The 26,634-nt window shown below is 36.3% G+C and overlaps 2 protein-coding genes across 3 annotated transcripts; one reads left to right on the top strand and one right to left on the bottom strand.

Moving 5' to 3' along the window:
* Positions 1–126: 126 nt before the first annotated feature.
* cnot6l (CCR4-NOT transcription complex, subunit 6-like) lies at positions 127–24,459 on the top strand. 2 transcript variants are annotated; one of them, XM_048188161.1, is made up of 13 exons: positions 127–278; positions 2,659–2,780; positions 3,429–3,615; positions 3,959–4,044; positions 7,480–7,569; positions 7,673–7,741; positions 7,824–7,981; positions 8,780–8,934; positions 9,016–9,167; positions 13,001–13,228; positions 14,253–14,455; positions 15,315–15,520; positions 23,671–24,459. In XM_048188161.1, exons 2-13 carry the CDS (start codon positions 2,669–2,671, stop codon positions 23,702–23,704), a joined length of 1,680 nt encoding a protein of 559 aa, XP_048044118.1. In that variant the 5' UTR covers positions 127–278; positions 2,659–2,668; the 3' UTR covers positions 23,705–24,459. The 2 variants fall into 2 exon arrangements, with proteins under 2 accessions (XP_048044118.1, XP_048044117.1); XM_048188160.1 differs by having other exon boundaries at positions 23,668–24,459.
* LOC125266982 (interleukin-8) lies at positions 24,450–25,664 on the bottom strand. The gene is made up of 4 exons (XM_048188164.1): positions 25,532–25,664; positions 25,095–25,230; positions 24,770–24,853; positions 24,450–24,674 (listed from the first exon to the last, which is right to left on the bottom strand). Exons 1-4 carry the CDS (start codon positions 25,593–25,595, stop codon positions 24,632–24,634), a joined length of 327 nt encoding a protein of 108 aa, XP_048044121.1. The 5' UTR covers positions 25,596–25,664; the 3' UTR covers positions 24,450–24,631.
* Positions 25,665–26,634: the final 970 nt, after the last annotated feature.

Here is a 26,634-nt window from a genome sequence, read left to right as displayed (position 1 = left end):
ATGTTTTTAATATGGAATGTGTGAAGTTGGAACCATGACGCAATGACGTAATAGCTGTTGTTTGAACCGGTTCTTTTAAAATAAACTGTTCGAAAGAACCGATTCGAAGAAATGAGTCGGACTTCCTATCTAGTTGAAAGAGGACCGTGGACTGGAGCGGAAGCTCAGAGTGTTGTCCTTCCTTCTGCCCGACTCTCAGGATGAGGATCGGTCACAGTTTGTCTGTATGTCTCTGATCATATCACACCAGCAGCTCCTCTCCCACCTCCCGAATGCAGGTAAGAATATGCGTACTGCATTTGTGTTGTTTATTGTTGGGTGTCATATAACGCACGCCTGACGTCTCCGGCACTACCTCAAGAAGATCAGACAAGGAGAGGGTGTGTTCTGTAACTTAATAAACACGAGAGAACAGAGTTACAACCTATTACACGCCTCACAGTTTCTCCTGATTTATAGATGACCGTATTTGGTGATGACGAGGAACGTCTGACCTGGTGGCACGGCCAGATCTGCTCCTGCTTTTTATGTTGTGGTTGTCAGCTCTCCAACAAAACTTAATTTATGTAAATCACCCAGGCCACAACTTTTTTGACATAGCAAGAATAGCGAATAATAATATCCTTACATAACACAAACTCCGCCGTTTGAGTTGTTGACATCTACACGAATCTTTTTAAACACTAACTGCATGTAAGATTCAGTTCAGAACTTGTGTTTTTGTATTCATAGGAGTTACTTAGTAACTTCAAAGAGCGGGTTACGTAACGCCTCAGCTGTCATTATCGTGACCCAGCGTTTGTTTGCATATTGTACGCCATAGTGTTCAGTCAAATAACTTTTCATGTGCATGTGACTATAAACACACAGCGACAGAACACACAATACACACTGAACAGTATGCACCATGTACACATAATACACAATTTATGGAATGATATATATCCACTATATGAAATATACACCACTATATGTGCATATGCAGAGTACTGACAGTAGCAATGCACAGTGTTGATGAGAAGTGAGACATAAGGTTGCTGTCCAGAGTCTAGTAGAATTAATAAAGTGCCTGGAGTTCTGCATGTAAAACTTTCAGAAGCTATAATTCAGATATGATATACCCAAACAGATCTTAGAGTTTGGCTCTTGGCAGTGTGCTTTTGTGTGTATAACAGCTGCGACTGAACGATTACAGTGCGGCGTGTGTTCTTTACAAGACAAATAAGGGCAGTCATCTGTTCAAAAGCTCTTGCTGGTGGCTTTTCCTATTAATAGTGTCTTATGTGAAAGTGCTCTTTTGCTTTCATCTTTTTACAGCTGAAAAGGATTGATAAGAAAGTTCTGCGACGTCTCCAAAGTTCAACTAAGTTAAACTCTGTCAGTGTCCTAGATTGCCATAATGTTTTGGCTCAGCAGGAGAGATATCAACTACTCAAACAGTTCAGTGTAAACATCAGCTGTCTGTCTCTCAGTAAGCGCTCAGGCTCTCTCATGCTGGCTTTTAGAATATATCGTTCAAAAGTTTGGGGTCATTAAGTAATTAATTTTTCGAAAGAAATGAATACTTTAAAGGACACAAATGATCAAAAGTGACATTTATAATGTTACAAAAGATTTCTATTTCAAATAAATGCTGTTCTTGTGAACTTTCTATTCATCAAAGAATCCTGAAAAAATTTACCCCGATTTAGCAACACAATTATTTTCAACACTTATAATAAAATGTTTCTTGAGCACCAGATCAGCATATTAGAATGATTTCTGAAGGATCATGTGACACTGACGACTGGAGTAATGATGCTAAAAATTCAGCTTTGCCATCACAGGAATAAATTACATTTTAAAATATATTAACATAGAATATTGGGTTATTCCATGTCAAATCAACTAAGTTTCGGAAGCTTCCCCGGCTCACATTTTTGATTTTGTTAATAGTTTTTTCTGAAGAATATCAAAGATAAGTGGTTATGAAAGCCAAATATTAAATGTCATGAATGTAGATTTATTGAGTAATCCACTATAGAGGGGGGTCAAAATGACAATTTTCAGCTGAGATTTGGAGCCAAATTATAGCAAATTATATCTGTTTACTTTAGCAATCTTAATTGCTAAAGTGAACAGACAGCACGGCATATTGCTAAAGTAAACATGGAATTGACCCTGTTTTAATTTGTAATAGTATTTCTCAATATTGTGTTTTACCTTTGGTGAGAATAAGAAAAATATTAAATAAAAATAATATTTAAAAAATCTTACCGATGTTTAACTGTAGTGTAGATGATATGTTGATATTTTACAACCTTGCTTGTGTTTTTCTTAAGCTTTATTTTAAATTCAGCTTAAGTAATTCTTAACCATTGTCAGAAAAAGTACAAGGGCTTGTTTATTGTCTGATTTACATCATGTTTACATAATGTTAGTGTGCCTAAGAGTGGTCCGGCTTGGTATGAGGCCTTAGAGGCAGTCACTCTCACGGCATTCCTGAACTGATCATTACAATTACAGTTACGCTGCCAGCTGACTCAAAGATCAGGCTTTCAACTTTCTCAGTTTGTTATGATTCATACAAATATTTGTCTTTTGAGAAAATGACCTGAGTGACATACTGTAATTAAGAGAAATGGTGATAAATCATATATTTTCTGCATGAATTTTCAGAATTACAGGCATGCCAAAGGAAAAATATGATCCTCCAGATCCACGCAGATTATACACCATCATGTCAGCTGAGGAAGCGGCCAGTGGGAAGAAATCACACTGGACAGAGTTGGAGATTTCTGGTTAGTTATTAATATTCCTCAATTCTTCAGCCTTATTCCTCAACTGATAAAATCAACTTATTGAAAAAAATGTGCGACTGAAGGAACATTGACATGAGAGAAATTAATGAATAAATCACTTTAGTGAAATATGAAAGCCTACATATACTAAACTACTAAAATGTTTTTTTTTTTCTTTTCCCAAAGTCACTTCTAGTGCTGAAGCTATACATCAGGGGTGCCCAGTCCTGTTCCTGGAGGGTCACTGTCCTGCAAAGTTTAGCTCCAACCCCAATTAAACACACCTGAACCAGCTAATCATGGTGTTATGCTGCCTTCACGTGCTATCGGAATTATCTTAAAAAAAAGGTTTCCTAGGTAAAAAATTGCACATGAACGCCCTCCCATTTCGAAACTTGAATGCAATGAGTTCTTAATCACAACTTCAGAAGTGGGAATTATCAAATTTGTGATAGCCTGTGAAGGCAGCATTAATAGGCATACTAGAAACTTCCAGGCAGGTGTGTTGAGGCAAGTTGGAGCTAAACTCTGCAGGACAGTGGCCCTCCAGGAGTGAGTTTGGACACCCCTGCTATACATTTATCCTTATGTGTTTTCTGTAATATTTGGCAAAAAAAAAATTACTCTGAATGTGCTTCTGTGGTACAGGGCGGGTCAGAAGCCTGAGCAGTTCACTATGGACGCTGACCCATCTGACTGCTCTCCACATCAACAACAACAACCTGAGCCGGATTCCTCCTGAAATTGCAAAGCTGCCCCATCTTGTCTACCTGAATCTGTCCTCCAACAAACTGCGCAGCCTGCCAGCAGAACTTGGCAACATGGTGACTCTCAGGTACATTTTAACAAATCGGTCCATCTTTCCTGTCAGAACGAAGTTAAGTAAAATTGTTTTATTGACCTTTCAGCACAGGTTCTTAAAGACTATAGTCATTAATAACACTAAATAGTTTGCTGTTTCAACAAAACATCAATACTAAATAGATCAACAGTTTAAAGTAGACAGTGTATTAAATTAGTCAGGATGTGACTCGGAGGGCTTATTGCTCTATTTAAAGGGATCGTTCAGATAGAAAATGTAGTCATTATCACTTCGAACGATTTTATTCAGTTATGCTGAAAAGACTCCTTGTTACATGGTAACATATGTATTGTATTATATGTTTTTTTTTTTTCAGGGAATTGCTTTTGAACAACAATTGTTTACGAGTTTTGCCTTATGAGCTTGGTCGGCTGTTCCAGTTGCAAACCCTCGGCCTCAAAGGTAAAACGCCTTTTTTTTTTTTTATATATATAAATGTTTATACACTACCGCTCAAAAGTTTGGGATCGGTAAGATTTCTAAAGGTGCCATCGAACGTTTTTTTACAAGATGTAATATAAGTCTAAGGTGTCCCCTGAATGTGTCTTTGAAGTTTCAGCTCAAAATACCCCATAGATTTTTTTAAATTAATTTTTTAACTGCCTGTTTTGAGGCATAATTAGAAATGCGCCGATTCATGCTGCGGCCCCTTTAAATCGCGTGCTCTCCGCCCCCCCGAGCTCTCGACTCTATCACTGCATAAACAAAGTTCACACAGCTAATATAACCCTCAAAAATGGATCTTTACAAAGTGTTCGTCATGCAGCATGTCTAATCGCATAAGTACAGTGTTTATTTGGATGTTTACATTTGATTCTGAATGAGTTTGATAGTGCTCCGTGGCTAACGGCTAATGCTACACTGTTGGAGAGATTTATAAAGAATGAAGTTGTGTTTATGCATTATACAGACTGCAAGTGTTTAAAAATGAAAATAGCGATGGCTCTTGTCTCTGTGAATACAGTAAGAAACGATGGTAACTTTAACCACATTTAACAGTACATTAGCAACATGCTAACAAAACATTTAGAAAGACAATTTACAAATATCACTAAAAATATCATGTAATCATGGATCATGTCAGTTATTATGGCTCCATCTGCCATTTTTCGCTGTTGTCCTTGCTTGCTTACCTAGTCTGATGATTCAGCTGTGCACAGATCCAGACGTTAATACTGGCTGCCCTTGTCTAATGCCTCGAACATAGGCTGGCATATGCATATAATGGGGGGCGTACACCCCCACGTTACGTAACAGTCGGTGTTATGTTGAGATTCGTCTGTTCTTCGGAGGTCTTTTAAACAAATGAGATTTATATAAGAAGGAGGAAACAATGAAGTTTGAGACTCACTGGATGTCATTTCCATGTACTGAACTCTTGTTATTCAACTATGCCGAGGTAAATTCAATTTTCAATTCGATGGCACCTTTAATGTTTTTAAAAGAAGTTTCGTCTGCTCACCAAGCATTTCGTCTGCATTTACTTTTACTTTTAATTAAAAATACAGTAAATATTAATAATACAGTAATATTGTGAAATATTATTACAATTTAAAATGACTGTTTTCTATTTGAAAATATTTTAAAATGTAATTTATTCCTGTGATGCAAAGCTGAATTTTCAGCATCATTACTCCAGTCTTCAGTGTCACATGATCCTTCAGAAATCATTCTAATATGTCAATTTGCTGCTCAAGAAACATTTATTGTTTACAATTGTAAAAAATATTTGTGTACAATATTTTTTTTTCAGGATTATTTGATGAATAGAAAGTTCAAAAGAACAGTGTTTATCTGAAATCTAATCTTTTGTAACATTATAAATGTCTTTACTGCCACTTTTGATTTATTTAATGTAGTGTTGTCAAAAGTACCGGTACTTCGGTACCAAGTCGGTACTGAAATTTTGAAAATGTGACGATACCAGCATTTCTGTAGTACCGAGATTCCGGGTATATTCGGTACCTACTGATAAGGCTGTTGGCAGTATTTACTTGAATATGACACGAGTGAAGCACAAAGCTTTGTTTACAGAAGAAATAATAGGTTAGCAATTAAATGTGACATCGTAGCCATGGAAACATTTTGGTTAATGCCGAATAAGAGAGGTGCGTGAGTCCATACATTTAAGCTTCGTATTCTGTTTTCCGAATCGCGATCTGGTAACCTGATTAGCAGAGAATTTAACAATATTCCATTAGTTATTCCACTGAACATGGAATCTGTTTCTTTTCCCAAATCTTCACTCACGCAGGGGATTATAACGTTTCTTTCGTTCGCATTTAGGCCTATTATAGGCTATTCGCATTCTTTACTGTGGTAAAGTAGAAAAAAACACCATAGGACAGAAACCTTTTTGCTTGCACGTCAGTTTCTATTTAACAGAGTTTGTGCTTGTTATTAGACTTTATAAGGCGCGTCAAGTTTATTTGTATATATCGCGTTTCATACGCCGGTGATTTTTACTTTCGTTTTCTCTGGCAGCGCTAAATCAAACATAGCCTGAATGTCTTGCCCCTGCGGAGCATAAAACACGCTCTTCAGACATTTTACAACAAGTGTCAGTTGTTTGTAACATCAGGAGATAACGAAGATATTATTAAAGAGAAATGGTCTCATTCCTGCTCGTGTCCCACATCCCTCTCAAAGCGCAAAGCGGCTATATCAAAGTAATAACGGGACTTTGGCTATATATGACGCGTCTTTGTGTGGAAATAAAAAACGAATGCTTTTTAAAAAAATATTTCACTATCTTATTATTTAGGTTACCATTATTTACCGATATTTATTTCATAGTTTTACAGGCTGTGTAGTGTGTTGTTTCTCTGACGGAATAGCTCAAATAAACACGCACGTCTGTTACCCCTGTTGAAAAAACGAGCATATGCTGGTAAAGTAGGTTTTGAAGCTGGTATGCTGGTTTGAGCTGGTTTATGCTGGTCCAGGACCAGCTTAGGACTAGTATGGACCAGCAGCACCTACCTTACCAGCATATGCTGGTTTTTTCAACAGTACACAATGGATGTTTGAGCATTTAATTATTTATTTATTTTTTTTATATTTCAAAATGTATTTCATTGAGGTAGCCTATATATACACACACAAACACACACACACACTCCAAATCATATTTAATGTTTTTAAAATAGGCTATATAAAATAGTAAAATAGTTCCAATAGATTTTACTGTGGTACCGAAATTGGTACCGAGAACCGTAAAATTTTCATGGTATCGGTACCGACTACTGGAATTTTGACAACACTAATTTAATGCATCCTTGCTGAATAAAAGTATTAATTTCTTTAATTTCTTTTCAAAAAAATAAAAATACAAATTCTTACTGACCCCAAACTTTTGAACGGTAGTGTAAAATGTTACAAAAGCTTTGTATTTTAGATAAATACTGTTCTTTTGAACTTTCTATTCATCAAGGAATCCTGAAAAAAAAAGTAACTGAAAAAAACTGTTTTCAACATTGATAATAATAACAAATATTTCTTGAGCAGCAAATCATCATATTAGAATGATTTCTGAAGGATCATGTGACACTGAAGACGGGAGTAATGATGCTGAAAATTCAGCTTTGCCATCACAGGAATAAATTACTTTGTCAAATATATTTAAATAGTACACAGTTATTTTAAATTGTAATAATTTTTCACAATATTACTGTTTTACTGTATTTTTATTTAAATAAATTAAGCCTTGGTGAGCAGACAAAACTTCTTTTAAAAACATTAAAAATCTTACCGATCCCAAACTTTTGAGCGGTAGTGTATTTGCAAAACAAACATGCACTTTTTTCATGAGGCCTGAGAACAGTATATATTTTTCAGGTAATCCATTGTCCCAGGATATACTCAACCTGTATCAGGAGCCTGACGGAACAAGGAAGTTATTGAATTACATGCTTGACAATCTTGCAGGTAATAACAGACTCGGGCACATAGCAGCTTAGATTACATAAGTTAATCATTTAATTAAGGTATTCATTTGATTTACTTCCACTATTTCTCCTCCCAAAATTAGTCCACCCAGAGCAACTCCCCCAAAGACCTTGGATCACTTTGAGGGAGCGAGACCAGATGATGCCCACAGGTACCTAGTAGCATCCCATCACAGGCTTTTGATTTCTGATTTAGCAACTGCAAAGCTAATGTTAAATGTCTGTGTTCTCAAGCTGTGTTCACAGTAATGTGCTACAATGTACTCTGTGACAAGTATGCAACAAGGCAGTTGTATGGCTACTGTCCATCGTGGGCTCTTAACTGGGAGTACAGGAAGAAGGGCATCATGGAGGAGATCACTAACTGTGACGCTGACATCATCAGCCTGCAGGTATGAAGTGCCACAATATGAAGCTCACAAAGTCTCAATTAAAATTAGCAATATATACCCCAACGTCCAAAAGTTTGGGGTCACTGATTTTTTTATGCTTTGCATAAAGTCTCTTATGCTGCATTTATCAGTCACCAAAATACTGTAGGAACTGAGATATATTGTATTTTAATATATTTTAAAATGCAATGCATTCATGTGATGGCAAAGCTGAATTTTCAGCATCATTACTGCAGTCTTCAGTGTCACATGATTCTTTGGAAATCATTCTAATATGCTGATTTGGTGCTCAGGTAACATTTATTATTATCAATGTTGAAAACAATTTTTATGGAAACTGTGGCTCTTTTTTTTTTTTCAGAATTCCTTGAATATAAAGTTCAAAAGAACAGTGTTTATTTGAAATAGAAATCTTTTATAACATTGTAAAAGTACTTTACTATCACTTTTGATCTTTTTAGCATCTTTGCTGAATAAAAGTACCCAAAATCTTTGAATAGTAGTGTACCACTCATGTATGTAATTTCTAATATGAAATTATTCGAAATTTTTCAATGGTTTTTCATTAATACATTGATTAATGAAAAACCACATTTTCATTAACCAATAAAGCTAAATTATTAAATATGCATTGATACACACACACACACACACACACACATATATATATATATATATATATATATATATATATAAATTTTTTTTTTTTTTTTTTTTCCTTAAAGTTTGTATGGTGCTTTTGATATCTGTAGTGGTTTACACTTTGCTCCAATGCTAATTCTCCAACTGCATGTGCAGGAGGTGGAAACAGAGCAGTACTACTCTTTCTTTCTGGAAACACTGAAAGAGCGTGGATATGATGGCTTTTTCTGTCCAAAGTCTCGTGCCAAACTTGTGTCAGAACAGGAGCGGAAACATGTGGATGGCTGTGCTGTTTTCTTCAAGACTGAGAAGTGAGTATCTCCTTCCATCTATTACAGGGTTTAAAGTGAAATGACGTCCAGCTCATCCTGTACCCCTTTTTTACTTTCCAGATTCGCTCTGGTGCAGAAACACACAGTGGAGTTCAATCAGGTTGCCATGGCAAATTCAGAGGGCTCGGAGGTTATGCTAAATAGAGTCATGACCAAAGATAACATCGGAGTAGCTGTCCTGTTGGAGGTGAAGAAAGACCTGTTTGCTAGTGGTAAGGACCTTGAATGATAACTATGTAATTGACTTTAATTAGCTCCTGGTTTCCGCTTCCTCACATGCTGCTGTTTAGTCTTGTCCTGTAGATGGCAGTAGATCTCAAAGTTAAAAATGTGTATGTTATGACAATAAGAACTAATGTCTTTTGAAAATGAATTTTTAAGTTCACAAACAAAACATGATTAGATTATATGACAGTAGAATTCATTTTTAGGCCAAAAATCATTCAACACATATTATGTCTGTCTGTCTGAGTCTATCTATCTGTCTGTCTGAGTGCAGTGTTGGGCAAGCTACTTAGAAAATGTAGTGAGCTAAGCTAACAGCTACTCTTCATTAAATGAAGCTTCACTACACTAAAGCTACCCCCCTGGGAAATGTAGCAAGCTAAGCTACAACAACATGGCAAAAGTAGCTTACTACATCTAAGTTATTTTTCACAATTTCATTTTTATATTGAACCAACTACATACCAAGTCAATTCTCTCTCAGTGATCAATAAAACTGTTGGTCAAAAAGATAAGCAGGCATAATAGTTTGGTTTAATTATTTATTCATAAGAACTGTTCCAAACCAATTTGGCAACAAAAATCATTATCACGTACAGGGTAAGATTTACCTCATATAGTGACATAGGCAAAAGGAATGTTTGCTGTTGGCTGGGAACCTCCTATGACCTAAACTGCTACTTTTTAGGAATTAAAACAAAAAAACAAACAAACACTGTATTTAATTAATAATAACTGTGTTTTTGAAAGTTAATATTGTGGCTTTATATATTACCGTATACAGATACATTTATATAGCCTAAATGGTAACACTTTACAATAAGGTTCATTGGTTAACATTAGTTCACTACTTTAGTTAACATGAACTAAGAATGAACAATACTTCTATAGCATTTATTCATCTTAGTTAATGTTAATTTCAATATTTACTAATGCATTATTAAAATCAAAAGTTGTCCTTGTTAACAGTTAATGCACTGTGAATTAACATGAACTACCAATGAACGACTGTTTTCATTAATATTAACAAGGATTAATAAATACTGTATTAAATGTAGTTAATTGTTAATTCATAATTAGTTAATACTGTACATTAACTAACTTAAACTAATGGAATGTTATTGTATAATGTTACAATAAATGTAAAGGCCTACAGATTCCCTACATTTATTTAACTCGTTGCTTGTGCTATTATATTATTAGCTAACATTTCACCAAAATCAAGTTAAAATACAAAGTTTTTGACCAGCGAATGTTTTTTCAGTCATTACCACCGCACCAAAGGCAGTAAGTGCATTGCATTACATTTTCATTAATTTGCAGGTTATATAGTTTTCTATCGCTATGTGGGCGCTCGTCACTTTACTGATCCTGGATCAGTGATCCTTAGCAGTTATATTTCCGATTTGAGCTTGAGCTTCAGAAATGCTTTGGAAAATTTAGCTTTTGTTGACGCTTCCACACTAATTGATTGGAAAAAGAGCTTCGCTACTGAAAAGCTATTAGATTCAGAAAACACCACGCTACTGAGAAATGTAGTTAAGCTTGTAGCATCACTACTTGTAGCGACGCTACTGCCCAACACTGTCTGAGTGTATCTGTCTGTCTGTCTGAGTGTAGCCTATCTGTCTATCTGTCTGTCTGTGTATATCTGTCTGTCTGAGTTTGTCTGAAGTTTGTCTGTCTGAGTCTGTCTGAGTCTGTCTGAGTCTGTCTGTCTGTCTGTCTGTCTGTCTGTCTGTCTGAGTCTGTCTGTCTGTCTGTCTGTCTGTCTGTCTGTCTGTCTATCTATCTGTCTGTCTGTCTGTCTGTCTGAGTCTGTCTGTCTGTCTGTCTGTGTCTATCTGTCTGTCTGTCTGTCTGTCTGTCTGAGTCTATCTATCTGTCTGTCTGAGTCTATCTGTCTATCTGTCTGTCTGTGTGTCTGTCTGTCTGTCTGAGTCTGTCTGTCTGTCTGTCTGAGTCTATCTGTCTGTCTGTCTGTGTCTATCTGTCTGTCTGTCTGTCTGAGTCTATCTATCTGTCTGTCTGAGTCTATCTGTCTATCTGTCTGTCTGTGTGTATCTGTCTGTCTGAGTTTGTCTGAAGTTTGTCTGTCTGTCTGTCTGAGTCTGTCTGTCTGTCTGTCTGTCTGTCTGAGTCTATCTGTCTGTCTGTCTGTCTGTCTGTCTGAGTCTATCTGTCTGTCTGTCTGTCTGTCTGTCTGTCTGAGTCTATCTGTCTGTCTGTCTGTCTGTCTGAGTCTATCTGTCTATCTGTCTGTCTGTCTGTCTGTCTGAGTCTATCTGTCTATCTGTCTGTCTGTCTGTCTGTCTGTCTGAGTCTATCTGTCTATCTGTCTGTCTGTCTGTCTGTCTGTCTATCTGTCTGTCTGAGTCTGTCTGTCTGTCTGTCTGTCTGTCTGTCTGTCTGAGTCTATCTGTCTGTCTGTCTGAGTCTGTCTGTCTGTCTGTCTGTCTGTCTGTCTGAGTCTATCTGTCTGTCTGTCTGTCTGTCTGTCTGTCTGTCTGTCTGTCTGAGTCTATCTGTCTGTCTGTCTGTCTGTCTGTCTGAGTCTATCTGTCTGTCTGAGTCTATCTGTCTGTCTGTCTGTCTGTCTGAGTCTATCTGTCTGTCTGAGTCTGTCTGTCTGTCTGTCTGTCTGTCTGAGTCTATCTGTCTGTCTGTCTGTCTGTCTGTCTGAGTCTATCTGTCTGTCTGTCTGTCTGTCTGTCTGTCTGAGTCTATCTGTCTGTCTGTCTGTCTGTCTGCCTGTCTGTGTCTGTCTGAGTCTGAGTCTATCTGTCTATATGTCTGTCTGTCTGTCTGTCTGTCTGTCTGTCTATCTGTCTGTCTGTCTGTCTATCTGTCTGTCTGTCTGTCTGTCTGTCTGTCTGCCTGTCTGTGTCTGTCTGAGTCTGAGTCTATCTGTCTATATGTCTGTCTGTCTGTCTGTCTGTCTGAGTCTGTCTGTCTGAATCTGTCTGAGTCTGTCTGCCTGAATCTGTCTGTGTCTATCTGTGTCTATGTGTCTGTCTGAGTCTATCTGTCTATGTGTGTCTGTGTGTCTGTCTGTGTGTCTGTCTGTGTGTCTGTCTGTGTGTCTGTCTTTCTGTCTGTCTGTCTATCTGTCTATCTGTGTCTGTCTGTCTGTACATACATTTTTTTCTATGTGTGACAAACTAAGACATTGATTGATACCTAGATGCTAAACACCTTAAAAAGAACATCAACAATCACATTTGTCCTCAATGTGTTAGAAGAAAAAACAATTAAATTAAATAAAACAATAAAAAAAAATTGTAACCCAAAATTTTGGGTTATGATACGATCTGATACATAGAATTACATTCTATGTTTGAATTTATACTAGGTTGGATTTCAGTGATAACATTTTACATGACCATGAAGATGCCTGGATACAGCTGAATATAATTTCTTCAGCTTTCGCAGTTTTGAAATGATATGGCGAATTTTACCGTCTCTTGGTCAGTCTTAAGGTTTTCAGTTATTCATCAAAATACATTTGTCAGCAGTGATTCAGATAAGACCCTGGTTCTGCTTTATTTCTTCTTTCTCAGCATATATCTTTTTCAGTGGAATCAATTTACAATATTTTGTGTAAAAGATTGCGATATAGATTGCCCTTTCAAAACAGTTTCCTGTTTTCACAGAGTTTATTCTGTTTCAATGACCTTGATAATAAAAGATCTTATTTACATAGTGAATCTAATATTACATAGTTAATTGTAGTATCTCAGAAATAAAAGGAGGCAGCTCGGTTTCCTCCTCTTTATTGAAATAATTTCGTCCCATTTGCTTTAGTGGTGTTATATTGCAGGTTTAAAGCAGCCTCCAGAGAAACCGCTCCTGCTGGTAGCTAATGCCCACATGCACTGGGATCCAGAGTACTCAGACGTGAAGCTCATCCAGACTATGATGTTCCTGTCTGAGCTAAAAAGCATCGCTGAGAGGGCCTCGGGATCCATCAACTCTGCCTCGCCCACGCCAGACACCAGCTCCATCCCTATCGTCCTGTGTGCTGACCTCAACTCCCTTCCTGACTCTGGTGAGTGATATTTGGAACTGCTTATTAAAGATAAAACATTTGAAAGAATGGGGAACCCACATGGGAGTCTGTATTGTGTAACTTCTTACTAAGGGTGTGTTCATGTTTGGTTTGATGAACTCTGGTGCTATTCATAGTTTTCAGTCATGTGACTGGCATGGAGCCCGAGCAGGCAAAACATCCGTCATGTGAAAGCTATGAATTGCTCTGTTAGTGCTAATAAGTGATAAGTGTGAACTGTTAAAAAGGTGGGTCTTCCAAAGAAACTCTGGTGCGGCTCGACTGAAATATGAATGCAACATGGACCAAAGACATCTAAATGAACCAAAACAGGATGTGATGTCACAAGATGCGACCCTAAAAAGTTCTCAAGCATACAGTACCTGGGTTTTCTAGTCATAGACAGTTACAGTTCATTACAGACATCGGAAACACCATCTCTGACAGAGGAATTCCTGGTGCTGTTTTGACCCTATTTCACACTTTATAAGCTCTTCACAAGTTGCTATCATTTGATAAAAATACCATCATATGTACCAGCATACAACAAGCGCATTTAGCCCAGCACACAACTACAACCACAGAAGCCATAAAATGGCGCCCATGGAGTGGATGGGGGAAAATTGACTTTTCCTTTCCTTACATTAGGTTAAAACTACATCCACCTGCTACAATAATAAAGGAATAGTTTACCCAAAATGTGAATTCTGTCATCATTTACTTCAACTTTATGTCCTTGCAAATCTGTGTGATATACAGATATTTTGAAGAATGTTAGTCACTATTGACTTCCATTGTACTGAAGAAGAAAAAAACACAGATATTGAGCAAAATACCATCTTTTAAGTTCCACAGACAAACGTCATACAGGTTTGGAATGACATTAAGGTGAGTAAATGATGACAGAATTTAAATTTTTGAGTGAACTGTCCCTTTAATGTCAGTCCTAAAATTTTTGCTTCAGTTAGATTTGGCATGAAACCCTTGTCTCAGCATCACTAGGTTTCCTCGTTTTTTCTCACAGGTGTGGTAGAATATCTTAGTAATGGTGGAGTTGCAGAAAATCACAAAGACTTTAAGGAACTGCGTTACAGCGATTGTTTAACCAACTTCAGCTGCAACGGAAAAAATGGCAAGCCTGATGGCAGTATTACACACAGTTTCCAGCTGAAGAGTGCCTACGAGGGGAATCTCATGCCCTACACCAACTACACTTATGATTTCAAGGTGAGAAGACGCATAATTCAGATTTATTTTTTTTTACTCAGAATCAGAATAGAGATCATATGGGGTCTTGGGAATTTTCTAAATCAGGGCTCCAGACAGGACAAAAAAAAAATATTAATTGGGTTCCATCTGCTCCAAAAATGAAACATTTTAGGGAAACAACTTTTTATGGACAAATTACAGAATTAGGTCAATGAGTTTGTTCAGAAGTGCTTCAGTTCATTGAGTTCATATCTTCTTGCTTGTTTTTTTTAGAATGCCATTATTTATTATAGCACACTGTTTTTAATTTATTACAACGAAACTCTATAAATATGTATCTTTAATAGTTATATGAACATCAAGTCGGTAAATAGGCTGATGTAAGTCTCACAAACCTAAGGAACACATCACAATAAATGTTGCTGGTTCGCGTTGAGAGAGTCAGTAATGATTCAAGCAAGTCTGATTCAAGCTCTAACTCATGAGCAAATATGAGATATTTTGACAGGCTCATTAAAAAGACTTGTTCATTAGTGAATCATGACTTGCTTTGTTACTGTATTGCATGGAAACCAGGGCGAAACCATTTATGTCACAGTCTAGATCAGAGGTGTCAAACTCAGTTCCAGCCCTGCAGAGTTTAGTTCCAACCCTGCTCCAAACACACACACACCTGTAGTTTTCAAATAGGCCTGAAGGACTTGATTAGCTGAATCAGTTGCGTTTAATTAGGGTTGAAGCTAAACTCTGCAGGGCTGTGGCCCTCCAGGAACTGAGTTTGACACATGGTCTAGATGCATGCTGCATATTGAGATTTGTACCCCTTTTTAAAACCTGCTTCCTCTTTTTTATTTCTTTTTTTTTTTTTTTTTTGAAGGGTGTGATTGACTACATCTTCTTCTCTAAGACACATATGAGTGTTTTGGGTGTTCTGGGTCCACTGGAGACTCAGTGGCTGAAGGACAACAACATAACCGGCTGCCCACACCCGCACATCCCCTCTGATCACTTTTCCCTCCTGGCTCAGCTGGAGTACCACCCGCCTTTACCCCCCCTCAACGGGCTGCATCTGCCTGTCCACAGGTAGTGCAGCCCCCTTCCCCTACTCTCCTAAACCCCAAATCATGGACAAACTCCTATCATGAGCCCCTAAAAACATAGGCACACACATTAAGGAGTGAAGTACTCACCTACTTTGTTCCTTTTTTAACCTTTGCACACGATTGTATGATCTTATTATTATTACGTTTTCCAACTTGAAAACAAAAGCTTAATACCAAATTAGGGTTGGGATTCTCTGTTTGGTACTAAACAAATGCTGCTTTCAGGGAAATTGATCCATTTGTCTGAATCTAAATGTGAGATTGTATAAGCCATGTGTCAGTATATGGATGGTAGAAATGTGTAACAAATATATTCGTAGACCGATCGTGTAGCATAACAATGTCAGCATGAGTATTAAGACTGTTTCGATCAGCATCCTCTTTTAAATTCCCGTTCAAAACCTCATAAATTTGACAAAGAAAGCATAATGAAATCAAATTAAATTTTGCAACATCAGATATTACAGTCACTGCATCCTGTCCAATACAAAATCAAGTTCCCCTATTCGACGTTACCAGAAGATGTATTTGCATTAAGTTTATGAAGTGGAAAACTAGAATGAGCTTGGAATTCTCAGCAATCTATTTTTAATTGAAAATTCTTCATAGTGCAATGTGAAGTATTATGCAAAACATTTCTTTAAGTCCAAAATGTACACTATTAAAGAGGATCCCAGCCCTACTGATTGTAACCCAGCTGTGTATGTTTGCTGTTTTCTTTTGCTGCTTGCAACAACATTTAAATCACAAATCACCATACTGATGTATATTTACACAATACAAAGTTCTCCCAGCCTCATTGATGTCAACGAGCATCTCATCTGATTGGCAGGGTTGGTGTTATCGGTACAATTTATTGCTTTACTCACTCTTACGTTCTTTCAAATCTGTATTACAATTTCTTCTGTGGAACAAAAAAGAGACATGTTGGTAAGCGAACAGTTTGGTTACCGTTGACTTCCGTTTTTGACCATTGTATGAACAAAAACACTGAGACATTTTTTGTGATGATATGATGACAGAATCAGCTTTGTTGTGTTGTTTCACACTTTTTTCAGAGCTAATGGCTAGTCAGCTGCATCAGTACAATTTGAACGTCAATTCATGTTTATTAGTTTATTTGTGATTTGTTGGAAATTAGAAAAATGACAAGACGCTCTCATTTTATTTGTTTGGCAAAAGTATATGATTTAAAGGGGTCCTGACATGAGAAATTAAATTCGCCTTGATCTTTTGACATATAAGAGGTCTTTATACCATTAAAACATCCTGTAAGTTTCAGAGCTTAAAACATCCTCATTATTGTTACGGGTCTGGTGTTGTTAAAGATGAGGCTTTCACGGACGTCCACAACAAAAGGGTATTTATTCATTAAGCGGAGAGAAACAACATCAAACACACAGTATAACATATATATAGGGAGTGCAAACGAGGAAGTCCAGGTGATGATGATGGGTGATGATGAGGAGCTGACGAGGGAAGTGAGTGCAGGTGTGGAGACAAGAGGATCATGGGAAATGGAGTTCTAGAGACAAGGGATACGTAACAGTACCTCCCCCTCCCGGTAGGCGCGTCCTCGGGGGGTGGGCACCCTGGAGACCTCATGCCGGTGCAGGGAGAGGCATGGGTAGGAGTGGAGGTCTCCAGGGCGGGTCCATGAGCCATGGCGGGTCAGGTGCAGCGGGAAGCCATGGCGGGTCAGGTGCAGTGGGCAGCCATGGCGGGTCAGGTGCAGCGGGCAGCCACGGCGGGACAGGAGACGTGGGCAGTCACGGCGGGTCAGGTGCGGTGGGCAGCCACGGCGGGACAGGAGACGTGGGCAGCCACGGCAGTGTTCAGAGCCCACCCCCATGTGTATTCCCCACATGTCCCCCACCCACGGGTACTTGGCCCCCCCCCAAAAAATACTTGGGGAGGTTTAGGATAGCAACAAGGAGTCCCAGAGACATCATGGAAATGTGGGTGGAGGAGCATGGAGCGGGCTTGGCGGCGCGTGGAGCAGCTGATTCGGCGGCTGAGACTGGAGCGGAGGGCTATATAACTGGAGCAATAATAACTGACATGATCCATGATAGCATGATATTTTTAGTGATATTTGTGAATTGTCTTTCTAAATGTTTCATTAGCATGTTTCTAATGTACTGTTAAATGTGGTTAAAGTTACCATCGTTTCTTACTGTATTCACGGAGACAAGAGCCGTCGCTATTTTCATTTTTAAACGTGCAGTCTGTATAATTCATAAACACAACTTCATTCTTTATAAATCTCTCCAACAGAGTAGCATTAGCCATTAGCCACAGAGCATAGCCTCAAACTCATTCAGAATCAAACGTAAACATCAAAATAAACACTTTACTCACATAATTCGAAGCATGCATACAGCATGCATGACGAACATCTTGTAAAGATCCATTTGAGGGTTATATTAGCTGTGTGAACTTTGTAAATGCACTGTATTATAGTCAAGAGCTCGTGTGGCAGGGAGCAGGCGAATTAAAGGGGCGGTGCGCTGCCAAAATCAGGGTATAGTTAATGATGCCCCAAAATAGGCAGTTAAAAAAATTAATTAAAAAAAATCTATGGGGTATTTTGAGCTGAAACTTCACAGACACATTCAGGAGACAACTTAGACTTATATTACATCTTGTGAAAAAGCATTCTCGGGCACCTTTAAGAGAAATATGTTATTTATGTAAAAAATATTTGTATTTATATATAATATAAATTATATTAAGATATAAATAAATACATATACTTGTAAATATTTCTCAAATATATACATGAATGTGTTTGTATTTATATATACATAATAATTACACACAGTACACCCACATATATTATGCAAACTCAAACTTTTATTTTGTATACGATTAATCGCGATTAATTGTTTGACAGCCCTAATTCGCTTTGACTCATTCAGTTTAAACAGCTCGTTTGCATCTCTGTAGAGACTTCAGAAGGATCCCAGCATCAGAAACGAGTGGTTTGTTATTTTTAATGGCGTCCCGGATAACATCGTAGAATTAAATGTTTGTTCAGAGAATTTGACTGCAAATTGTTTTGTAAATGAGGCATAGTGTAAAGAAGAATTCACATAGAAACATTGACAGATGAAGCAGTCAGTATTGGATCTGACAGCAGCAAATTGCAAATTGTAAACAATTTTATAATGTTCTGTCTGTAAATGATGATGTTTTATAGATAATGTTTTCAAAACACTTGCGTGCAATAGCGAGTGGGCGTTGATACTGTTTCCTATGCATTGATGTTAGCCAATCATAACAATGGCTGATTACAGAAAAGCCTTAAAGGAGCCACCTCTTAAAAACAGTTTTTTCAACATATAATTTTTTTTTTTTTTTTTTTTTTTTTTGTGCAAAACACTTTATTATTAACATTATAACTGGACCTCAAGGAACATATTAAAATAATTTTTAAAAATCCATGTCATGACCCCTTTAAGAGAATTTCTATAGTAAGAGGTCATTTTTATCACCATTATATCTAAATCTTTATGATTCTGGAGGATTTATGTTTCAGAGTTTACTAAATTTCTCTAAAAGCTGGAATGATTTGAATGAACGCTACATGACTTTTTAACTGTGAACAGATTTTAAAACAGTTGGCATCATACACTTTGCAATTTTGTAAATGGTTACAGAAAAACCTGGGCATGATACACTAAACTAGTGTTTCACAAACTTTTTTCAGTCATGGCACTCTTTGAAAATTTTCAAAAAATGTTGGCACCCCACTACTGTTGTGATGATACTACATTGATACGATACCTTGAAAATTATCGATTTTCAATACCACAGGGAAGAACAGCCGAATATAGGCCTACTGTCATATATATTTTTAATATTATCCATTATTTTATCCATCCATTGAAAGTCTAGGAAATCATTAATTTCTTCTGAAGAGATCATTTTGATTACAGATTTTCAGGCTTTTATTCATATATAAATATTGCTCAGTTACCATTACAAGTATCTCACCTAGCCTAAATGTTTGCTCACTCAGTGTATTTGTGTTTTTATATTGGGATAGTTTTGATAGCTTGTTTTTAATTTAAGTTAATATATTTTATAATGTAATAATTTTACAGTTAATCTCCAAATTAATGTAGAAACAACATAAAGTCAGTATATTTTAAATGCTTGTTTAATGGCATCTTTTTATGAATGAAGGCCAGTATCACTGATAGTAATACTTCTACTGATGTCTCAATGAAATAGATTTTTTTATTTTTTTTATTTTAAACATTAATTATTGCCATTCAACACTACAGTGCAATTGAAAGCTATAAATGTTAATTGAATTGATTAGGCTCCAAAAATAAAACAACTTTTAATTTAATTGAACTTAAAACAATCTTCACATAAACCAATAATAAATGTCATATTTAGGCCTACCTGTGGCAGGAAATATACAGAAATTGAATAAAGTTAGCAAACGGTCTACACTAGATAAATTATAACTTAAATATATATTAATCCTTATTAAAGCTACAAAAGTTCATTAGTCAAGAGCAGTGAGTAATTTTCTCTGTTACCTTTGTTCTTTGATTAACATCGAAGATAGCAGCATTAGTGGCTGCTGTCACTTTAAGATCTGCTGCTGCTGCACATGATGCATATTTGGCACGTGTCCCATTTTCTCACAACTTTTTACATTCGTTTACTTATTTAACTGCTCTTGTGGATATTAGACAAAACGGACATTTTGGCATAATTTTGCGTGTTGTTATTCGTTCAAGCGTGAAAGAGAACTCGATTCTGGCGCGCTGTCTGTGCGCACAATACTGGCGCTCGTATTTCGGTGCATCGTGTGTCTGTCAGAACATTCACAGACAGCGCGTTCTCGTTTCTCTTGTCACGCTTGAATGGTAAAATGGTATCATTATATAATGGTATAATGGTGTAATGGTATCATTAGCATGAAGAAGAAAGTGATCATATAATGTAACGGTAGCCAAAGGATGAAAAAAAGATGCTGCGTTAAATGCGTTAAATATTTTTTATGCGTTAAACAGATAAAATCAATTGCATACGTTATCGTTGACAGAACTACTTATAGGATATAACCAATGTGTTTGTGAATATGAGGCAAGACATAACCCCCGCCGAAATTCAGACCAGCCTTTCTTACGATTCGCATTTTTATTATAAATGTGTGTGTGTGTTATTTGTTATTTGGGACATCACAGATTGGTGGTACATAATAAATGATTTTTTACACATTTTAGCAATTTAAAAATGTTTGAAGGAGTTTTTACACAGCACCCCTGCTCTCGCCAGACGGCACCCAGTTTGGGTAACGCTGCACTAAATGACTGAGGATTACATTCTACCAGACTTTAAAGTCATTCCAAACACATTAACACATGCAGTAACCATAGCCTTGCTATCAAATAAATTAAATAAGAACAATGTATTCTAATTTTGGCTCAAATAATCAAACATGTTTGATATGTTCTGACTGGATGGATCATAGACTGACTGACGCTAAAAAAAGTTCATGCCCGTCATCAGAGCTGGGTAGATTACTTATGAATTGTAATCAGTTACTGGTTACAAATTACATGGACCCACTTTATATTAAGTGGCCTTAACTACTATGTACTTACATTTAAATTAATCATTTGATACAATGCACTTATTGTGTACATACATGTTTTTACATTGTACTTATATTTTAAAACACCTGCATGTAATTACATCTGTAATTAATTTCTGTAATTACATTTATAATTACACTGTTGACCCATTCCTTAACCCTTACCCCTACCCTTAAACCTACCCTTACCACCAAAGCTTTCCCTAACCTTACCCATACCCCACCTCAGCTGAAAATGTGTTTTGCAATTCAATATGAACCCAATAAGTACATTGTACTTATTTTTTGATGTAAGTACATAGTAGTTAAGGTCACTTAATATAAAGTGGGACCAATTACATGACAAAATTTGTAATCAGAATGTAATATCTTAGATTACACATTTTTGGTAACGTAATCTGACTACTTTTGGATTACATTTAGATTACTTTTGTGCTAACCCTTATTTGATGTCACATATATTGTAGGATAATCTTGTACTATTTTGACAGATACAAAGAAAAAATATATTCCAAAAAAAATATATTCCTTTTCACCAACAAGAGCCTCAACAGATTCTTTTTAAAGAGCAATGTATGGACAGTTAATACTTCAAAATACTAACACTAATGTACCTGTTAGTGTTTGCTGATAGTAACACTGAATAAAACAAAATCACATCTTATGATTTTAAAACATATTTACTTAAAATTAAGTAAATTTAGTAAACAGCAACATTACAAAAAACAAATATTGAAAAACATGACATTCACAACAGTATCACTGCTACATCAAATATTTAATCTATATTTCATATATTATTACTATTATTATCATTATTTCATATATATTAATCTATATTTCTCACCGCCGGAAAAACTTGAAGAATCACGAACGTATATAAGCGGCAAGTTTATTATGAAAAAAATATAAACGTTAAAAAAATGAAAAATGAGGAGAATCATTGAATTGTGAACAATTTACTGCCATTGTGTAAATAATATGTAATCATGTAATCCATAAAAAAGTAACTGTAGTCTGATTACGAGTATTTTAAAAAGTAGTTTACTCTAAGTACTTGATTTTTGGAATCTGATTACGTAATCCAGATTACATGTAATCTGTTACTACCCAGCTCTGCCCATCATACATTATGCAGTTTTCTGTGAAATCAAATGTTCACATTGGCCCTGACTTTAGATAACTTGTGTTGAATTGTCCAGACTGTAAATTGAGGAAAAAATCTGAAGAAATGTTGTGAAGTGGATTCCGGCATTAAGTTGAATTTGGGCAAACTAATAACTTCTAAAGCATTTTATTTGATATCAGTGTTGTTGTTTGTTACATGACTATTGTACTGTGGGAACATTTCTCTGCATGATTGCTTGTGAATTGTTTTTTGTTCAAACAAGCAATCATATATTTTTTTTTTAAAGCGAGGTATTCAGTTAAGATGTGAGGAGTATAAATTGTTGGTAGTACTCAATGTTGGGGGTAACGCATTACAAGTAACAGGAGTTACGTAATCAGATTACTTTTTCAAGTAACTAGTAAAATAATGCATTACTTTTAAAATTTACAACAAAATATCTGAGTTACTTTTTTCAAATAAGTAACGCAAGTTACATTGATTTCCCATTTATTGACCGACAGTTCTCTTGTCAAAAAGTGCAGAGGTGTCGGGTGTGAACATGATGGTTTTTGTATTTCTGGACTAAAAAAAAAAAATCAGTGTTCCTCAAAATGAATAAAATCAGTAAAATGCAAAATCAGAATACTATGCAAACCTTCAATAATTCAATAAAACAAATATTTTTATGCATTTAATCTCTATTGACCAAAAATATAACTTTTTTGTTATAAAAAAAAAACAAGCCCAACCCAGGTGAAAAAAGTAATGCAAAAGTAATGTAACACATTACTTTTCTTAAAAAGTAACTAAGTAACACAATTAGTCACTTTTTATGGGAGTAACGCAATATTGTAATGCATTACGTTTTAAAGTAACTTTCCCCACCACTGGTAGTATTTGTCTAATCGACACATCCAGGCTCACACAATGAATATTTGGACAAAGCTATAGCTTTCCTAACAAGCATTAGCAGACTGTGCCTTGTTCTGTGTTGAGCTGGTATGATCAGAAAGCTTTAACAGCTCAGAGGTGTTGAAGTTGACTATGAGGAGTTGGACTATGTATGTTGCATGTTATTTACTGCCATTGTCTTTGGGGTGGGGAAAAAAATCAACAACCACGCTGATTAACTCCCATCCCTATAAAGTTTAATTACATATTTGGTTTTGATACAGACAACACATTAAAATGTTTAATATCTGATGGTCATCAGAAACTTACTTTATTTAATAAGGAAATAAGTAATATTTGACATTGCATCATTTCTAAAAGCAGAACATCCAACACGACAAGAACAAAAATAGGAGTCTTATTAGCATCTATGAAGTCACTTGCAGAAAATGATTTCATTCCACTTTGTTCAAACTGTGCCTAGTCTGAATCATCTTTTCTACAGCAGCACTGCCTGTGAAAGCAAGACGCTTACAGAGTGAGCCAGCACCAGCATCCATCCCTGCACCGTTCCATCCACTCATCCATTCATCAACCCATCCATGTCTATTCTTCACCAGAGAGACATGATGACTAAAGTGACCGTGACCCAGTTATAATGTTGTAAGCTTGCTTTGCATTGTTTCCCTGGTTTAGTGGTAGCAGTAGTTTTGTTTTCTAAGGCTTATATTATGTTTGAAACATATCCAGTAGTCCTTACAGAAATTCCCACTGAACCAACTGAATATATTTCCAAATACAATTGGTAATATTTTAAGTTGCTTTTAGTTAAAACAGCTCAAACATTCATTTTAATCTAGGACTATCTTAAGCCTTGTCTGTGAAACCGGGGGACAGTGTTTTAAAACTATTAATAAATGCATTAATAAATGCATGTGAAAATGGTGTCAGTCTTTCACTGAATGTGGACTGAGGCACCAGGGATTGAGGTCAGTCACATGATTGTGATGTAATGTAAAGCATAATTTTCCTAATAAACTTAAGAGAATTATTAGAATTGGCAGGGGGAAAAAAAGCAGTTTCCCAACATAATTATGGCTTTATCAATGTCTTTTCCCAATTCCCAAAATCTTGTTTGGTCTATGAACGCATATGGTTATGATATGGAAAACAAAACTCATCTTTATTGTTGTTTTGCAACTGAAAATGGTGCTGCATGTGGCCCATTTGTAAAACAAACTGAAATTCCTGTCCTAGTGTCCTACCTTAAAGGCAATAAAGATGTCATTTTAAAGTAGAAGGTTGTGAGATTTTTATTTCAAAGAAATAATTACAGGTTTTGTAGGCAGCCTACGATAACATTTTTTTAAAAAATGTGGCTGTAGTAGCTTGATTTGGCTGTTTGAACGAAAGGAAAAGATGAGAAAATGGAAAATAACTTTCTTGCGGTTGTTCTTGTCCACATTGATTTATGCCACAGTGGGCACAGCAGTTTCCTTTACAGCTCGTTTGCTAAAGGAAAAGGAAACAAAAGGAGAAGATAGTTAGACAATGCAAAGAAAGAAAAAACAAAAGGTCAAATCTAGAGTCAAAACTTAGTATCCTACCTTCTCATTACTTTTGAGATGAAATTGTTGATCCATCGTGCATCAGGGTTTATGCAAACTGTTTTGTTGTCCTTTTTGGTAATCCTGAAGAATTTAAAGAGATATGATGAATATATGTAACAATATTTGTCTGGCTTGCACATATACAATTAATTTGTAGGAGCTAAAAGTGACATTTTGTCTGAGAGCTGCGTAGGCAAATGTGCAAATAATGTAACGTATTTTCGAGAGCTCTGAGGTTTGTTAGAACAGAGGAAATGTGCACCCCTTGCACATTTCCCCCATGTCTGTGATTGAAGTGTAAAAGCAAAACATCATGACTCACAAGATCTCGGTTTTGCGACAGTGTGCTCCTGGAGGCAGGATCTCAATCCTCTGGAATAGTCGAGGTGGGATTACGGATGAGCTGGTGGTCAGACACTGACACATGTTATTGGTAGCAAAGCCATCCATTGGGATTGCTGAAAGGCAAACGGTTAGAATTATGTTTCTCAAAAGTACAATATTTATCAGAATCAAAAGCAGAATGAATAGCTAATTTGTACAAAAAAATAAATAAATAAAATAAAAAATAAATGCAACAAAAAACTGAGAGAATAATGAACAGATCAGCCTTTTAAACTTTAAAAGCACATGGTTTATACATATATCTTTGATCAAATTAAATTAAATTATTAATGAAATGAAATTATATAAAAATGATATAATATGATTTAAAATATAATAATTAAATAAGACAATATTTATTTTCTGTACTCTTACCGTTGAGGGTTGTGAAGCAGCAGACGGCAGCAGCTGCCAGCAGTAAATAAGAGTGCAGTGCCATGTTGAGGATGAGATCAGATGTGCAGTGAAGCAAGTTATGTGACGAAAGGCATCTTCGGCCCAGTTTATATTGATGCTCAAAAGAGGAAGTGATAAAGGGGAAAAAAAAACATATGCATATGAGTTGGAATTTTGGCTGTCAGGGGAAAATATTTTTCTAGCTTTACTCTAAATGAGATGGAAATAATACCGTAAACTCACATTATAGTATTGCATATTTATTTACAGCTCTACTGTACATCCCATTTTATTTTTTGGGACTTTATGTTTCAATTTACGGTATTGTAGCAATTTATGGTTACACTTAATTTTAGTGTTCTAGTTACACGTACTTACGTTAGATTTAATCACCATTGGCTGTGTGATTTATTGTAATGCTTTTTTTCTCAGTTGGTCAGAACAAAAATTCTTATTTTGGTCATACTTCCAAGACGTAGAATCTGTGATTCCGAAGTACAGTATCCACACCGATATGGTGACTGACAGCAAACATTAGATTCATCAGGGCACAGAAGCCGTGCCGATGCACAACCCATGTAAAGATGATAATTCCGCAAATATCTGCAATTGACCCTTTGCAGGGAGTTTGATTGACAAGCAATCTAACCAGTCATGATGCCAAATCCGCCATTTTGTCCAACAAAGCAGTCAGGAGTTAGAAGATTAACCTCAGTGGACTTGAATTTGAAAAATGTGTATTTACGTTTTATCGCGTTTGAAACAACATTCCTTCTCATGTTCATTCATGTTTATTTGATGATATTAATTAACTAGTAGGAAGAGATGATCAGTTCACGAGCCACTTGAGCTGAGGCGCTACAGCGATCTGTCACAACCATGGTCACGACACATTAAAGAGCCACAAAAGGGTTTCGAATTTCTCAAAAAATTACACAATCTGAAAGCTAGGACTTTGTTTGTTATCATAAGTAACTGCTCTGTCTTGTCTGTCGACGTGTTGTCAGTGTCCTCTTTGCTCCGCGATGTATTTTTCACTCTGTGTGGCGTGACAGTGCCATGGCTTGTCGGACAAAGCAACA

Source organism: Megalobrama amblycephala, linkage group LG4 (assembly GCF_018812025.1).
Source record: "Megalobrama amblycephala isolate DHTTF-2021 linkage group LG4, ASM1881202v1, whole genome shotgun sequence".
NCBI classification, from domain to species: Eukaryota; Metazoa; Chordata; class Actinopteri; order Cypriniformes; family Xenocyprididae; genus Megalobrama; species Megalobrama amblycephala.
This window is presented reverse-complemented; position numbering and strand designations above follow the sequence as displayed.

Excerpts from the sequence above, each read along its gene's own strand:
- cnot6l (XM_048188160.1), top strand. The coding sequence starts at position 2,669 with ATGCCAAAGGAAAAATATGATCCTCCAGATCCACGCAGATTATACACC. Across the intron at positions 2,781-3,428 it reads GACAGAGTTGGAGATTTCTG|GGCGGGTCAGAAGCCTGAGC; the intron begins GTTAGTTATTAA and ends TCTGTGGTACAG. Across the intron at positions 7,570-7,672 it reads CATGCTTGACAATCTTGCAG|TCCACCCAGAGCAACTCCCC; the intron begins GTAATAACAGAC and ends TCCCAAAATTAG.
- LOC125266982 (XM_048188164.1), bottom strand. The coding sequence starts at position 25,595 with ATGGCACTGCACTCTTATTTACTGCTGGCAGCTGCTGCCGTCTGCTGC. Across the intron at positions 25,231-25,531 it reads CTGCTTCACAACCCTCAACG|CAATCCCAATGGATGGCTTT; the intron begins GTAAGAGTACAG and ends TTTGCCTTTCAG. Across the intron at positions 24,854-25,094 it reads TGTCGCAAAACCGAGATCTT|GATTACCAAAAAGGACAACA; the intron begins GTGAGTCATGAT and ends TAAATTCTTCAG.